Genomic DNA, 17,497 nt, shown 5'->3' with positions numbered 1-17,497 from the left:
CTGGAGTGGATGAAGACTGCCTGTGGTGAGCCCATCTTCAGCAGCCAGTTGTTGAGGTAAGGGAAAACTGGAACTATGACCAATGAAGGTGTGCTGCAACCATCACCATCACTTTCGTGAACACTCGAGGGGCACTGGGGAGACCAAAGGATTGCACAGTAAACTGAAAAGGCTCCTGACTCACTATGAACTGTATGTAATGCTGATAGGAAAATAGATGTCCTGAAAGTCCAATTATACCATTCAGTCTCAAGGGCCTGTGAGCATCTTGAATTTCTCCTTGTTCAGCAAGGCATTGAGAGGGTGCAGATCTAGGATAGGGCAGAGGTCTCCGTTCTTTTGTAGCATCGGAAAGTTGCAGGAATAGCAACCACAACCTATTTCTGATGCGGGCACCCTCTCAATGACTCCATTGGCCAAATTCTTGCTGCAATAAGAAGATGTGGCTTTCTGTCAGCTGATCCAAGGGTGACGGGGTTTTTGTTAATGGAAGGGCATACCCTCATTTGACAATTTGAAGCAGCCACTTGTCCAAAGTTATGGCTTGCCATTGGGGCAGATGGTGCTGATCCTTCCGCAAATAGGGTACTTGTGTTGGTGCGCGAGGCTTGGAGGCTACGGCGGCGGCGGCTGGGAGGCTGTCAGACTGGGCAGGCTTATGGCCTTTGGGTCACATGGGACTTGTGGGAGCCATGTGTGCAGCTGCAAAATGGCTGGGAAGCCTGTTGGCTGAGTTGGAATGAACACAGTTGGTAGCCTCTAACGTATCCACGGAAGGAGTGAAAGAAGAGTGTAGTTTGCATGCTGCCAAGGCGAGTTCAGCGACCGGGCTGTGACCGTACTCTCTTTTAAGGGCTCAAGTGCTGATACAGCCTTGTCATCAAATAGCCGAAAGGCATGTCCATAAAGCAAAGGCATGCCATAAGGGAATTATGGATAGCCCCTGTGAAGCCATTTGATCGCATCCAGGCGTCACAACGAAGCAGCACTGATGAAGCAACACCTCTCCCCAGCAATTACGTCATGTCCAGCCCGCATCTGATAGTGAACTCTGCTACATCCTTGCCAATGGCAATAGCATGGGTCTGCTTCTTGGACTGCTTTCTGTGGGATTAACCCAACAATGACTTTGACCTTGATGACGACCAGTAGGAACAACACTAAGAGGGGGCGCGGGACCTTCAATTAAATGTGACCAGGACCTGGAGCAGTGCCGAGTCATCTGTTGTCAAGCGGCCTGGAACTTCATTGCCCACTCTCAGATCGCTTTGGAGTTCATCGTATGGCAGTTGAGGCAGGTCTAGGAGTCATGGTACAGCTCCTGGTACCACAAGTAAACCAGATGGGGGTCTGTCACAGACATTTTCTCAATGACAGGCTCTACAGGGTTTAAAACCCACAGGGTTCTTAGGGGATATGCCTAAGACAGACTGGGATCAAAGAGGCTCAAATAGGTTGACCAAATGTTGAGAAGGAGGTAAACAAACGACCAAGGTAGGTCTTCCGGATCTGTGCTGTTGGCACAGAAAGGAAGGAACTGAGAACCGCATGCTGTATAAGCATTGCACAATATCTGGCACAGACGTCGCCTACAAAGGCAATGCAACAGGCACACAGAGGTACTGTTCAAGATTTTCAAGATCCAGTCTGACACCTGGGGAATATGCTATGGTAAGGAATCTGCGGCTAGAAGTCTCTATCAGATAATTTTTGGGGTAGATGACTCTCATTCTTTTTTTTTTTTTTTTTTTTTTTTAAATTTCCAAAACCTTTATTCAGCATGAATACAAAATACACAGCCCCATGCCTACAACCAACCTGTGGCCGGCAGCGTGGTACAAGAAGGAGAATGAATGTTAAACACAGCTGCCTGCCTACAACCCTCCAGGGGCCGGCTGCGGCATAAGAAGCAAGATACTTAACGTGCCAGTACGAAGAACCATCACCCCCAAAAACTTTTGCATTGAAACAGTCGACCCATAATAACGTGTAGCAGTGGTATAAAGGCGCCTGTCTGTTGCGTCCAATGACAGTCTCAACTCTCATCCCCGATTGTTGCCTGGCCAAGGGGCAGAAGTTGGGCCACCACCGCAGGAGCGGTGTCTAGGAAGGTGAAGGGAAAAGCGGAAAGAAGGTCCGCTATGTCTGTGGGTGTGATAACAGATATGCCTGTAAGGGACCCCAGATGTCAGCCGGCCGTGAAGCGGAAGGCAGGAGTTCAGCATAACGAAGTAAAGTATCCTGGCAGTGTACCATATCATCGATCCAATCCTTAAACCTGGGAGTTCTGCCCCGCCCCCATCTACAAGCTATCAGACGTTTCGCCATAAGAAAGGCGATAGTGGCAAATCTACGGACAGGTTTTCGTATAGTACTTGTATAGCCCAGGAGTGCCTGTGTTGGAGAGGGTGTCAGTGAGACATCTATCATTTCGGAAATGCCGGAAAAAACTTGTTGCCAATAGTCGGCAATTTCCCGGCATCCCTACGCCAGGTGCAGGAAGTCCGCCCCCAGAGCGCGACAGCGCCAGCATAGATCATCCTCTCGAAGGCCTATCCTATGCATGTGTGCTGGAGTGCAATAGAGCCTATGTAAGAACCGATAATGAATCACCCTAAACCTGCTACTGGAGGAGATCTGTTCGGTTTGTAAGCAGCAGTAGCTCCAGAGGTCATCATCTATGGGCAGTCCTAGGTCTTCCTCCCATTTTGTACGTGCCTTGCAAGGCGAGAAGTCTAGAGTGGTGCGTAGCGAGTGGTATAGGGTAGAGACTGCATTAGTCGGAGTGTTAGCCTTAAGTAAACGATGCAGGGGTTCCAGCGTGGGTGGCTCACTAGGAAAGTCTCCCGTTAATGCACGAATACCGCTACGAAGCCTGGTATGTAGGAAAGTGTCCATGAAAGTGGGTGCAGAGTGAGTGAACATATGAGATTGGGAACGGAATTGTCCACTATGATAGAGGTCCCCCCATGTTGTAATGTGGAATTTGGCCATAAACTTTTTAAACAGTTGTTCCTGTAAAAGGGGCAACCGGGGATGGTATGCCAGAGGAAGCAGTGGGGAATAGATGAGCGGTGCGCATGCCACCTTCGCAATGTATCGCCACGCTAGAATGGAGCTCGAGATCGTGGTGCGGTACGCTGTATGTGTCTCTGGTGTACTGAGTATCGCTCCCTCAAGTGGAATAGGCGCAGCCAGCCAATGTTCCACAGCCGTCTGCGGCAGGAAGGGCGTGGGGCGAATCCAGTGATGAATGTAGTGGGCCTGCGCGCTGTGATAATACAACTCGAAGTCCGGAAGGTCGAGCCCTCCATGCGCGAATGGACGAGTCAACACCTCCCAACGAAGACGCGGCCTCCTCCCTCCCCAGACCAGGCGAATGAGTTCAGACCTCAAAAGACGAAAGAAGGACTTGCCAGGGTAGTATGGGATGTTCATGAACAGGTACAGGAGTTTTGGAAGAACAACCATCTTGATTAAGGAGGCGCGGCCCGCAAAGGAGAGGGGCAGCGTGATCCATCTAGACACGCATGCCTGGATATATTCAAACGTGCGGCCATAGTTCATCCGCATTAGCTCCTCTCGGTCATGGGAGAGGAGTATGCCCAGGTAACGAACTTCCTCCATTTCCCACCGTAGCGGGTAGTCCAGAGGGAAGGGCTGGGCGGCCGCAGTCAGTGGGAATATAGTGGACTTCCCCCAATTGATGTGGACACCAGATAGACCCGCAAAACGAATAAACTCACGGAGGATAGGGTTGAGGTTGGCAGCGGGGTCACGTATGTAGAGTGTAATGTCATCCGCGTATAGGGAGATGAGGACCTCTCGCTGGAGACAGCGCATAGCCTTGTCTCGGTGATGTTGGCGGAGCCGGGCCGCCAGAGGTTCCATCGCTATCGCGAACAGCAGCGGAGATAGTGGGCAACCCTGCCGGGTACCTCGCGACACCACAAAGGCGTCCGATATGCGCCCGTTCAACCCCACCCTAGCGACCGGTCTGTCATACAGGAGATCAATCCAGCGCGTGAAGCCCAGCGGCATGCCCATATTGCGCAAGATACAGTGGAGATAGTCCCATTCCAGGGAGTCGAAGGCCTTGGTGGCGTCCAAAAAAACAGCCACCGATGGCAAATCTGGAGCTACATTATGCATGATGGAGAATAGCGTCCGGAGATTATTGGAGGTGGCCCTACCCGGGACGAAACCCGCTTGATCAGATAACACCAGGCCTCCCAGTAACAACTGCAGACGGTTAGCCAGTATTTTTGTCAGGATTTTTGCGTCACAGTTAATTAGCGAGAGCGGGCGGTACGAGTCGCAACACTGAGGCGGCTTCCCAGGCTTCAACAAGGAGGTAATCAGCGCCTCCTGCATTGATGGAGGAAGTGCGCCTGATTCATGCGCCTCCATGAAAACCTCACGGATCACCGGAGCAAGGATGTCAATATACGCCTTGTAGAAGCCCATAGGCAGCCCGTCCAGGCCAGGGGCCTTTCCCGGAGCCATCTGTTTGATCGCATCTTTAACTTCCTCCAGGCCCACCGGCTCCGCCAGGAACTCCCGGTGACGGTCAGAGAGCCATCCCAGTGTGAGCTCCCTAAGGTAGTCGTCCATGTCCAGTGCACCGACCCTGGTAGTGGAGTATAACGTTGAGTAGTGTGTGGTAAAGGCCGCCAGAAGCGAGCGCGTGTCCCGTAAAGGAGTCCCATCCTCCCCCTCCAGCTCCAGCACAAAATTAGAGCCTCGTGGTGGTCGGACCGCTCCCGCCAAAGATTTACCGGGTCGTTCCCCTTCCCCGTACGTGCGAGCTTTGAAGTATTGGCCTCGGAATTTTACCTCCCTTTCAGCGGTGGACATGTAGTCCGATAGCGTTTCGCGGTACTTTGCCTGCGCATCTGCATTGGTGTTATAGTCTGGGCTATGTTCTAGAGTGTGGAGTGTAGTTTCCAGTTTGCGTAGTGTATCTCTCAGGGTCCGTAGTACCCCGGAGCTCTTTGAAATGCAGAAGCCTCGTATCGTTACCTTCAGCGCCTCCCAGAGAGTGGCCATCCGGTCCACCGTTCCACTGTTGCGGGATAGGAAGTCTTCTAGTTCTTGACCCAATTCTGTTCTAAATAGTTCATCAAGTAAGATGGTGGGTTGGAGTCTCCAAGTCTGAGGTCTGCCCACGATGTCGGGTAGCCGGAACTCGGCCAATACTGGAGAGTGATCGGAGTATGTGCGGCCCAGATGTCGCACCCCCACCAAGGAGGGGGCTAGGGCCCTATCCACCATAATGTAATCTAGTCTGGCCCAAGTTGCATGTGCATGATTCCAGTGTGTGCCTTCCATAGAAGTCGGGTGCAAGTGTCGCCAGGTATCCACGATCTCATGGGTGTCGCATATGTCCCTCAGGTATCTGTGTGTGTTAGTGTAGTGGTGCGTGGAGGGGTTTGACCTATCCAACGTGGGGTTTAAAACAGCATTGAAATCTCCCCCCCAGATAAGATGGGTGGATCCCACCTCCCTGACCTTGTTCCAGAGAGCAATGAAACTGCTCGGATTATCGCAGTTGGGGCCATAAGAGCAGGCAAGGGTGATGGTCTCGACCCCTATCCTACCCCATGCTATGCAGTAACGACCCTCGCGATCAGTGGCGGTGCCTATGGGAACGTAGGGAACTCCCCTTTTAACTAGGATAGTAACGCCTCTGGCATAAGACGAGTAAGGGGCATGAAGGGAATGTGCAGCCCATCTGGCAGCAAAGGTGGCATTGCGAAGAGGGTCCATGTGAGTCTCCTGAAGAAATACAACCTGAGCATGCAACCTGTCTAAGGCACCCAAGATTTGCCTACGTTTCCTGGGGTCCCCCAGGCCCCGAACATTCCAGGTGACAGCAGTGAGCAGGGCTCCCTCCCCCATCTCAGTGCCTGTGGTGCGGGTCATGTGTGCCGAGAGATGACTTATGGGTGACGAGGTGCAACTGGCAGCAGGGCCATAAATGTAATGGTCGAAAAAGGGTGACACAGTGTGCTATTTCAATAAATATATGCACATTATTCATGCTGAATGCGAACAACAACCCTAAAACAGTCCCTGGAACTCCCACCCCCTTGCCTATTTCAACATCCCAATCATGTAGAACATCCCCAACCCCCATCCCACCCCCTCCCACCACTGCAGCCCAATCCTGCCGGAATGCAAACCCCCTCCCAATCTTTACAACGAACATATATGCAAAAAGTGGGGTATACCCTATAGGGGACTCGCCGGTGTGCCGGACCTGCCCTTCCCATCCCTTTTTTTCACCCACCATACCATCACCCCATAGGGGGAGGAGTTCAGGTGGGACAGGGGGGGAGTGCCAGGGCGAAATCCAGTCGTCAGCGACCAGACCAGTACCTTGTTAACAGTAGGCGACAGCATATACAGGGCCCCAAACCGTAATGACTGTTCAACCCGTACCTTTCAGCGAGAGGGCGAAGGGTAAATGTAGTCCCATAGTGACCGATGGAGACGGTCCCTCCCAAAAAGCATGATCCTCCCAAGTTCCATAGTCAAAGTACAGGTTGCTCAAAGAGTGGACTCAAGAGCGATGGGGGAATAGATAGTGCCAAGGAAAAAGGAGAGATACATGAAGGGGTAAAGAAACTAAACATAAACCATAACAGCGGTACTCATCAGTCAGGAGCAGTCGTCGGGGAGCAGGAGCCTGATCTCGTTCCAGGACCGCGTCGCTGAGGGGCCGCCGGAGACTGTTCCTTCAAAAAGTCCTCCACCTGTTGCGGAGTACCAAAGAAGAAGGGCTTGCCATGATGTGTGACCTTGAGCTTGGCTGGATATTGCATGGAGTAAGGAATGTCTCGTTGCTGTAGTTTCTTCTTTACTCCTGTAAATTTTCGACGGGCATCTTGCACTGCTTGTGTGAAATCCGGGTAAAATGAAATGGTGACGTTTTCATGTAGGATCGGTTGTTTCTCCCTGGCTAGACGCAATACGGTGTCACGGTCTCTGTAATTCAGAAATTTGATGATAACAGGACGTGGAGGGGCCCCAGGAATCGGGCGAGGCCCCAATGAGCGGTGGGCTCGCTCCACCACCAGTTGCGGCGAGAAAGAGTCCCTTCCAAATTTATCGATCAGCAGCCGCTCAATGAAATCCTCCATGCGACCCCCACCGCTGGACTCCGCAAGACCAATCAGGCGAACGTTGTTTCTGCGGGAGCGTGCCTCTAAATCTTCATTTTTGTCGGCAATGACCTTGAGCAGCCGGTCCATCTGCGTCAACTTAGCTGCACCGGCCACTGCGCCATCCTCCAGCTCCGATATTCGCCCCTCCGCCTCTTTCAGGCGCTCTCCATGTTGGTCCAGCCGATGTACCACTGCCTCCAGACGTGTGTTCATATTGTCGATTTTGGTGTCAATGGAAGTTAGGCTCGTCTGCAGGCCGAGAAGGATAGCCTTCCAGTCCACTTCCTCCTCTTCGCTGGGCCCCAATTCGCCACTCTCCGCAGGCAGGGCTCGCGTTTTCTTTTTTGGGGGGTTGAATTGTAGAGTCGCCTGTTTTGCGTCCGCTTTGCCCATGGCCGCGTCGGACGAGGCCTAAGAGAGATAGGCCGCAAGGTAGGGTCAATACCGCAGGTGCTAGCGGGAGCTCCGAGTCGAGGCGCCTACCACACTCCGCAGTGCCAACACCAGCTCGCCAGAGGAGCAGACCCCTCCAGATGCCGGTGGCCTGTAGGTCAGCCTGGCCTCAGGGCGCTCCGTGCAGCCACAGCACCACCGCTATCCCGGCAAGTATAGGGTCACGCACCTCCGCTCCGTAGGCAGACCAGGAGAGACGTCCGAAGGGCACGGGCCGCTGCTACTCCGCAACTCCAGTTGAGGTGCTCCGCTGACAGCCCCCTCCTCGACGCAGCCCCCGGCGCCCTCGGGCCAAGAAGCGCGCTCCCCTGCTTTAGCGTGGTCCGGTAGGGTGGGCAGGGTACCTACACATATGACATCCGCAGCCTCAATGTAGTAGAAGCACGCCCGGCACCGCAGGTGGGCACAGGCAATCGCGATGAAGTGAAGGGGACGTCAGGCCCACCGCGGTTGTCCAGTAGAGTGTCTTTCGTGCCAGCCAAAGTCCACGAGTACCTCGCGGCCCGCAGGGCCCGATGAATCCCCGGTCTCGCGTTGTTAGGAGCCTCCGCTCCGAAGGTCCGCCCCTCTCGCTGTCTCGTCCCCGCCGGGTAGTATCTGCGCCGTCAGGGCACCTACAGACTCGAAACTTGCGCCGAGTGGACCCGAGACCTTCAGCTGTCCGTCGGCATCGATTAAATGTAGGTAACTGGCCTGTAGGATGTGGTTGCAGGGTTTATTGACGCCCGGCTGGCGAGAGCCTCACTAAAGCGCGGCCATGACGGTCCAGCGCCACCTAGCGCCCCCAGATGACTCTCATTCTTTCTCCACTCTTCCTAAGTTCCTAAATGCTCTAATGGAATACCTAAAGTCACCACTGAAGACTCTCTCCCAGAACCAACAACAAACAGGCCTAATACAGCATGTTCTGCACTAACCACAAAGGGATCTGACAACATTATTTTGACGTATGACAACCTAATCTTTATCACTTTCAGTATTTACTGCAATTTTCTTATGCAACAAACTACACACTTAACTTACCACCACTAGATCTAATACATCAATCTCATCAACAAAGACAGACCCTTTATAGCACTCCATGTAATCACCGAAGGCAAATCTTCCATGGCACTCATATGCTTATCACAGACAGATGAAACACAACACTCAAAGACAAACCGACATATCTGATATAGCACTCCTAATGTGTACCACTGACCTGCCCAGCACTTTACGTACTTACCACACACAGAGCTTACACAACACTCCATACATGCACCACATAACTTATTCAACAGTTCATATTCTCGCTAGAGACGGATGTTACACAGCACTCTATACACTGATGAAAGACATATTATATAGCATTCCAAATAATTACTTCAGATATATGTTACACGGTCCCCCATACACTTCCATCAAAAATGTTATACAGTCCTCGGTTTAATTACTGTGGATGGATGTTACACAGCACTTACCACAGATATACTATACAGCACTCTTTCCACTTACCAGAGATACACCATATACACCACCTCCTTGGTCTTTCCTTCGACCGGCACTGCCTGGCGCTTGCGTCTGCTGCGGAGGTCCTGCCAGTGGATCCTGGCAGAGGGCTCTTCCTTGACTTCATCATCTTCCTTGTAGTCGTAGTCTGCATCATAATCAGAGGGAACTGGAGAGTAAAAAGAAACACAGCACAAAGTCTTGCGCTTGGCGGGAGAATCTGTCCTTCACCACAAAACATCCAGCTGAAATCGAGCCAGTGCCTTCACCTTTGCAGAAAGTAATGAACCTCGTGATGGCTTCTTCAAGGGAAAAAAAACTTCACCTCTTGACCCTTGGAAGCCCCTGAGATCTGAAGCCATGAGACTCTTTCTCAGGCACAGTCCAATTGTAGTCTTGAGTTTCAAAATGGCGCTAATGCCAACTCCATGTAGCCTAGATTAATTGTTGAGCTGCAATAGTAAACTAGGAATAGGAAGTGAAAATAGGCATAACTTCAAAGTGTCATCTCTGAGACAAGACGTTCTTCAGTATCTTGTAGCCACGTTCAAGAGCTAAGACAGAGTGTGAGGAAATTGGGGGTATTATATGGTGTGGTTGTGCAACCTCACGATAAACTGACCAACCCTGTCTTGGGTCGAGTCAAGCTCATTTGTTCAACCTTAGCTCAGCCCTCAGTAACTGTGGCTGTGAGCAGTCAGGCTTAACAGAGTAACTAGTGTAAAGCATTTTAGCTGCAACAATTTTAATAAGAATTCAACGCTACATTAAAAAATTCAGACACCAATTTATAAAACTAGACTGTATTTTTTTATGAATTTATAGACACCAAAATGAAAAAGATCTACCTGAGAGTTCTGGAGATACAAATACTTTAAGAAGCAATAAATCATAGCTTTCTACTTAACTTCAAACTTCAAATTCAACTAATCTGGCACTTAGAATATTTTTCAAGAAACTTGATAGCAATGTGGAATGCAGTCCTTTAGAGTTACTTTGGGTGACCGTCTCCGGCATGGAGCAGGTCAAGGAGGTCAACTAGGTGCAACAAGACAGTTACCGCAAAAGAAGAGCAGTCTTCAGACCAGTTCCAGAATCAATAGAAAGTTGACATAAAATCTAATGGAGTGTTTATGGAGTGGTCCTGATGCAAGGGATGCAGTAGCGTGAAGATGCTCAAGGATGCTGTGGATGCTGAGCCGGTGTCAGGGGAATCATGGAAGTGGTCCTGATGCAAGGGATGCAGTAGGGTGAAGATGCTCAAGGATGCTGTAGGCGATACTCTGGTTGACGGGGTTTTTCTGAGCCACCTCACGAACACGGTGGGACGACTTTGGCCACAGGGGTCGACGTCCCTCGTAGTTCAGATGAAGTCCAGCACTGACACACTTGCCACTCATCTGCTTGTCTCTGGCTACAACGGTTTCAGTGGTTTTCTATTTTTAGCGATAGCTTGCCCTCTGGGTGGCTAAACTGCAATCCAACGTCTCTTCCAGGTCCAGCAGACATGGCAGCACCTTTTAAGCATCAGAACTCAGTCTGGTGATCTGAAATACCAACTTGCCCTGGCAGACTTCCTCAGCTTTTGTGGCCCTGTGCTGTAGTAGAAAGTGACTCATGGAGATCACCTTCTTCTAGCTGGAGCTGAGGGATCACTTTTCCGCAAACCAGGCACCACAGGCACAGTCCTTTCTTCACTGGCCCAAGGAGGAGCAGGTGAAGTTCAATCGTCTGTGCAGCCTCCCTTTGCTGGTTCCAAGGTCGGCAGGGCAGTTCTTCTTCGGTCCTCTTCTTCAGTTCAGACATGATCTGATTAATATTTGCAAAGTCGATAGGTCAAACTTTCAGTAATGCGAGTCCTATTGCATTCCAAATGCATGTGAAAACTTGATCTCACCTCTGGGATCACATGATGTTCTTCAACAGTAGGCTAGCGGCCTAAATGTCCCCCCTTCAGATAATGGCATGGATGGATGCTGTATTTGTGCTCTGAGGGTGGGGGGAGAGCTCACAAAATTATTATTGTTGTAATGGGCTGTTGTTTTATTTATTTCACATTTTTGTATCAACATACTGTGGCGTTAGAATAGCTACCCCATCAATAGTTTCAAGCTAGCAGCAATGACTGGGGGGGTGAGGGTGTGCGAGGGAGGGAGGAATCAAGAGATGGCCAGAGCTGGCCAACCAAAAGAAACAATGGTGATGTCAGATGGGAGGGAACCAAGTACCGAAAGGCAGGACAGATGCAAAATATTAACCAACTAGAGAAAAGGAATTTTAAAAAGCAGGCCAACAAACCAAGCAAAAGCGGAGGGCATGTCCAAAGTCCCCGATAGCACATAACCCGAATACAGCAGGCCTTGCAGACCAGTGCATGCGCTGCCCAGGCTCGAACTAAAATGGTGTATCAGGTACATGGATGCCCCATGAAAAATATATATAATGGGGACCCTGGCAGCATGCAGAGGAAGACATTTCTTGAGGAGGGGCTCAGGTGGTGGAGCCGGCTGGGTCCAGGAACTGAGGGCACTAATAAGTGTCTAAGAATCTTTAGGTGGGGGCCAATTTGATGTCTGCTCCTTTGTATAATTTCTGCAGGGATTTGGCTGGTGCCTCGAATGACAGAACCTGTTGTTTTGTATTCATTATGACTCAAGTTTAATTGTCGCGGGTGGGTGGCTGCTTTTACCCGGTTATATGAAAATCAATAAAATTAAAAAATTAAATATATATCAGCAACAAAAATATTGAGGACACAAACATTGACTTTAAATTCTTGTATGTAATGTCAAAAACAGCAACTACGAAAATATATACAACCACAATATCTAATAAAATAAGTATATTGACTTTTAACTATTATACATTATATTAACATATAAATATATATTTTAAACTACATAAAGGATATATAAAACAGTATAACTTACAAATATCCTCACTTTGAAGTAAAAGTTACTTACCTTCGGTAACGCTATATCTGGTAGAGAAACAGTCTAGCCTCAGATTCCTTAACTTTAAATTCTCTCCAGTTGCCAGTCTGGATCCCAAAACCTTCCAGCAGCACCTCTGGGTGCCGGGGCATGGCGTCGTACAGATCTGCGGTGACGTTCTCTCCAGATATGACGTCGGTGGAGCAATATAAATCCGCTTCGGTGTGTGGACGTCATTTTCTTCTGTGAAACATTCCGCTCCAGAACGCGGGACCACTATAGAAACTGGTTGTGAAGAAGTGTGTCAAAAAAGAGAAAAAATCTTTCAAACACTATTAAAAAAAATGAAACATCAAATGGTGTAATACCAAACATGGATTTTAGAGAAAATCCCTAATATAATCTACTTAACACAGAACTACATGAACCTCTATGCCTTGGTCAATAACCCCCATATGAGGGAAGAGACCATTCCCTCTATGAACCATACATCAACGGTTATGTCATGGTAACAGCACACAGGACGTACAACAACAACACTAAGCTGTTTGTTAATTTACACCATCACCTGATATACTGACAGTACCCGCATCAAGGTTTGACGTTACCAAAAAGTAATTCATCGAAAGAACAAATAAATGAATACTGCTCACTGGTGTGTAAACCAGAGAGCAAGAAAAAACACACACACACTCTACCATTCAGAAATGGACGGTATTGCAATCTCTAAACAAAAGCTAAGTGGCCAGGCCAAGCAGCTGGTTTAACCCAAACATAGAAGAGTCAATGATTACTGGTATATAAACTCAGTACTGAAAGGGTAAAACTCTTATCTCAAGAATCATACGCAGAGCGGGGAGGATGGGCAGGGCGTTAAGGAATCTGCGGCTAGACTGTGTCTCTACCAGATATAGCGTTACCAAAGGCAAGTAACTTTTACATCTGATAGAGACATCTAGCCGCAGATTCCTTAACTTTGAATAAAATACCATAGCTATACCCCACTGGAGGAGGGACTGTGAATTAATCCTATGAAAGTTCTCTAAGAGAACTAATCGGTCAAATGAACAACCGACCAAGTGTACATAGGAATAGCAGTACAAGGGCTTCACGCTTAATAGAGACCCTGATCACTGTAACAAAACATATCGATTAAAACAACCTCACAGGCCCGAGAGAATCGGTCTTTGAAGGAGAAAAAAAGGGTTTGAAGCCCTCGAAGAATCATCTGTCAGAGGACAGACATGAACCCCTGTCCCCCAAACGGAAAAAAGAAGGGTCAACAGCATAACAAAAGTCCTATAATCTGCATTGTTCATGACAATATTAATTATAAAAGGAACTGTCCTGATAAAATCTCCAAACAGGAGTTTTAGAACTCATTTCTGCAAAGGAAAGATGAACGACAATACCTCCTGGTACGAATAATTTAGTCTGGACAAAAGAATATCCATATTTATTCTATGCACCGATTGCATAACATCTTGCCACATGATGTATATATAGACATAAAAGGTTTTGCAAACATAAATACATCACCAAATACTTCAATTGAACCACAGAATTTAACTGGCCACAAACTACTGCCAGCAGAAGAACCTATAAAACTTGCCTCCCAACAGACTTCCGTGCCATAGCGCAATAATAGACTGAATACTATCTCGAGCTCTGAATAAGCTCAAACACCAAGGCAAGCGAAAAAAGGGAATTAACTGCATATTTGACTAACCATCTTTCTTTTTTTAACTTATTTAAAAAAAAAAATGTGTAGCGCATATGATACCTTCCTGTTTATACTGTGTACATAAGAATAAACTAGAACTGAGATCCAGTCCTATGAAAGACTTCCTCAATAATATTGAAGAATGGGACGCAACAAAAGGTGTAGTTCCAGATTACACATAAAATAAATCCCTGCCAACAACAGCCACATACGACACCTCTGATACAAGACAATATATGAAATGAGAGGATCGGCAACACACACAACCCAGAGAGAAAAAAGAGTAGTACCCTGCCACCATCCAAGGTGACTTGCCGTATGAAAATGTCACCTGACAAATGGTATCTTAAATAACTGATGCCACAACAAACAACAATTATGAATCCTCACAAAACAATGAATTTGGAGAATAATAAGTAGATTCCTCCAGAAGACAGGCAATGCCGATCGGACCAAGAATATCAAGGGAAGAAGGAAAAACATCCATTATAAAAAGTGTCTCCGAGACAGAGTCTCCAGGTGCAGGTAAATGTCTACGTGCAATGTCACGGTCCACTGGGACCCCTAACTCAGGCTTAGCCTAGGCACCTAATAATATGTCAAAAAGGGCCTCACTATATGGGAGAACAGGTTCTTCCCTTTTTTGTCACTGATAAAGGATCTCAAACAAAGGGTCTGTAGACCGCTGCACTGTGGGCAGTAATAAATCTAAAACTGCAGCCACTTTCCTCAGCATGTCCACAAAGGAGGAACTTGTCTCCATGGCAAGGCCAGAAGGATAGAGTAACCCCGATGCTGGCAAAGAGTCCAGACCACAGGCCTCACCAAGAGCTGTCAGCCAGCTCTCTTCCACCTGAAATGGGCCTAAAAAGTTCTGCCCCAGGTAGACCTCCTGACACCTCTCCATGAAGAGAAGCCACAACATGAGCTGCTCCTTCACGTTGCATAAGAGATACTGCCACCGACGTTGAACGACGCCCAAGCGGCGCAGACACAACGTCGACAGGAGAGTTGTGAGGCAACTTCGACCGGCGCCACCAATGTCAAAGTCAGAGTCGGTTGGTCAATTACTGGCGTCGAAGGCAAAGACACTGAAGGGCTGTGAGCTTGCTCATCCGATGTCTGTCGACGCCGATCCATCAAGTCCGAAGGCCCAACCGTCACTGAGGATGGTGCCCCACTCACCTCCTCCGGGCCTTGGGGCTCTCCAGAGGGAGATGGGGTCCCAAAGATGACCCAGCAACGGCCCGGCTCCCGGAAACACAGGGAGGCGCGACACGAAGTCTCGAATGGCTTCCTCAACCGTCGAGCGGGAGGAGCCCTGAGGAGCCCTGGGGGATGGAGTCTCTCCACACTAAAGTCCGAGACTGCAACCTCGACCGCCTCTTACCTTTCGACTTACCCAGAGAACAACGTCCTCTGGACCCGCTTCGGACTCTAGATCGACCCCACTTCTCTTCCCGGGACGACAAAGTCCGAGGCTGGGAAGCCTCTGAGGATCGTGAAACAAGCGCTGCCATCAATTTCAACCGCCGCTCCTTCACTGACTTTAGTTTCAACTTTTAGCAGGAACCACAATCCCCTGTGTCATGGTGTTCACTTAAACACCACATACAAATTGTATGCGGGTCCGTCACCCACATCTGTTTGTTACAAGACCCACAAGGTTTAAAACCTGTCGGCATCAGTCAAGGCACACTGTCCCACCAACACCAGGTGCCAGAGTAGGTCTGTAAAATAAAACGACCTGAGGAAACCGCTTCTCCGGAACCGCGTTACAGCGCAGAAAAGAAGAAACTGATGTCCACGCACCGGAGGGCACTTATATGGCTCTACTGACGTCATATCCGGAGACGCCGTCACTGTGGAGCCATAAGGCGCATTCCCCCGGCACGCAGAGGTACTGCTGAAACTTTTTCGGATCCAGACTGGTGCCTGTGGAGAATTCAAAGGTAAGTAATCTGCGGCTAGATGTCTCTATCAGATATAATTTCAAACATAAAAAGCAAGAAAAATACTACTCATAATGAACTATATTTATAACACAAGATACTAAAAATAAACAATAGACTGGATATTAAATGATATTAAAACAGAAATTATTTATAAAAATACTACAAAAATATGTAACAAAAATATTTACCATTAAACAAACTTTTAACATTAAACCACAAAAGTATATTACATTAAAAAACCTCTGACAAATAAATTAGACTTAGTGTTCCCATTCCAACATAAGCGACAGTAAGAAAGTTTTTGACTTTGGAGGGGTCAGATTATCTATTCCCATTCCAAGGTAAGCAACAGTTGGGAAAGTGTTGGACTTTGGAGGGATCATAACTACTATTCCTACTTCAGCGCAAGCACCAAAATGGAAATGTTGCACTTCGAAAAGCACAGATTTACTTTAGCAAAACCTAAAATGAGAAGAATTAAATCAACACAAACACACACACACATATATATGTGCATGTGTGTATATGTATAGTAAATTTTAAAAGTACATTTTAAAAATATTAACCATAAATGTAATTTAAATAAAATAAAATAAACTTAAAATATATTGCCAAATCAAAAAATACAAAGCTATACTCAAAATAATTAAACATATTAACTTATATAACAAAATCTAATCAAAATCAACAAAATAATTTACAAAAACCCTTATGTACAACTAGATTAAGACTACATTTATAAAACAATATTTGTACCTTCAGTATTCTGTCACACAATATATTTGTCATTACAATATTTTGACACAATATTTCTCTCTCGAGATTTCTGAAACAATATTTGGTGGATCACCGTCAGTCATTTTAAGCTCTCCATATTCTGACGAGTAGCTCAGCTATGCGAGATCTGCCTAGGATAAGTGATTACTCTGTGATATAAGCAACCAAATTTTGTGAAATCAGTGTCTTTGTATTTACATTTCCTGCCCATTTCCAGCGAGAACCGTGAAGGAAAAAGAGGGCGAAGGGAAAATAAGTAGAAATTATAAGTGAAGGAAGATGCTATATACATTATGGTTCTCATTCATCTTTCATTCTGAGTGGTCGGCACTTTGAGCTGACATTTATAGCACCTTAAAAAATCCTGCTCCTTGAGTTGGAATTTATCGGAACCAAAAAATACCTATTTTATTGTTTGTCCCTAATAATAGGGACTCGCGTGCATATTTTGATGCTTAACGTGCAAAAATATGCATTTCCCAGTAACTATCGGGTTTGACTTGCCCACAAAAAACTGCAAGAGTGGGGTTATAGTATCAAACTCCCAATTAAGATATGTCTGGTTACTGGAACTGCCATACATCTTACAAGTAAACATTTCACTCGTATTGAGGACCTAACTAAAGTCATACAAAGACTATTGCATTTCTGGGCAGAGATTATGAACCATCACTTTAAAGGTCACTACAAAGCAGCTCCTAACACCAGACTGGGGTGTCAAGGGCCAATAATCAGAATATAGGAGCCACACAATTCTGTCTAGGAATAGAGGCTCCCACATGCTGATAGACTCTCTCTTAGGTCTGACTGCAAGTTCATTACACTGACCATTCACCATTGTAGTGTCTCCTAAATGTGAAACAGATGACCACTCCACCACAGAACTGGCACAACTGGTGCACAGTCAGGCTGCTGAATATTCAGTCTAGAAATTTGCATCACTGGAGTGTGTTTCTAGCACTTCCCTACACTTGTGTTAGTGGCCTAGTGGAGAGGGGT

The 17,497-nt window shown here is 47.6% G+C and overlaps 1 protein-coding gene across 1 annotated transcript in view; it reads right to left on the bottom strand.

The window, feature by feature from the left end:
* LOC146869315 (complement C4-like) overlaps positions 1–17,497 on the bottom strand; it is a 529,345-nt gene that overhangs the window by 65,174 nt on the left and 446,674 nt on the right. The window contains exon 34 of the mRNA XM_085634104.1: positions 9,117–9,279. Coding sequence (XP_085490230.1) covers positions 9,117–9,279 — 163 coding nt within the window. The remainder of the gene's footprint in view (positions 1–9,116; positions 9,280–17,497) is intronic.

The sequence above is a fragment of the Triturus cristatus genome, chromosome 1_1, assembly GCF_964204655.1.
Source record: "Triturus cristatus chromosome 1_1, aTriCri1.1, whole genome shotgun sequence".
Classification (NCBI taxonomy): Eukaryota; Metazoa; Chordata; class Amphibia; order Caudata; family Salamandridae; genus Triturus; species Triturus cristatus.
Note: the sequence above shows the minus strand (reverse complement) of the source record. Positions and strands in the feature narration are given on the sequence as shown.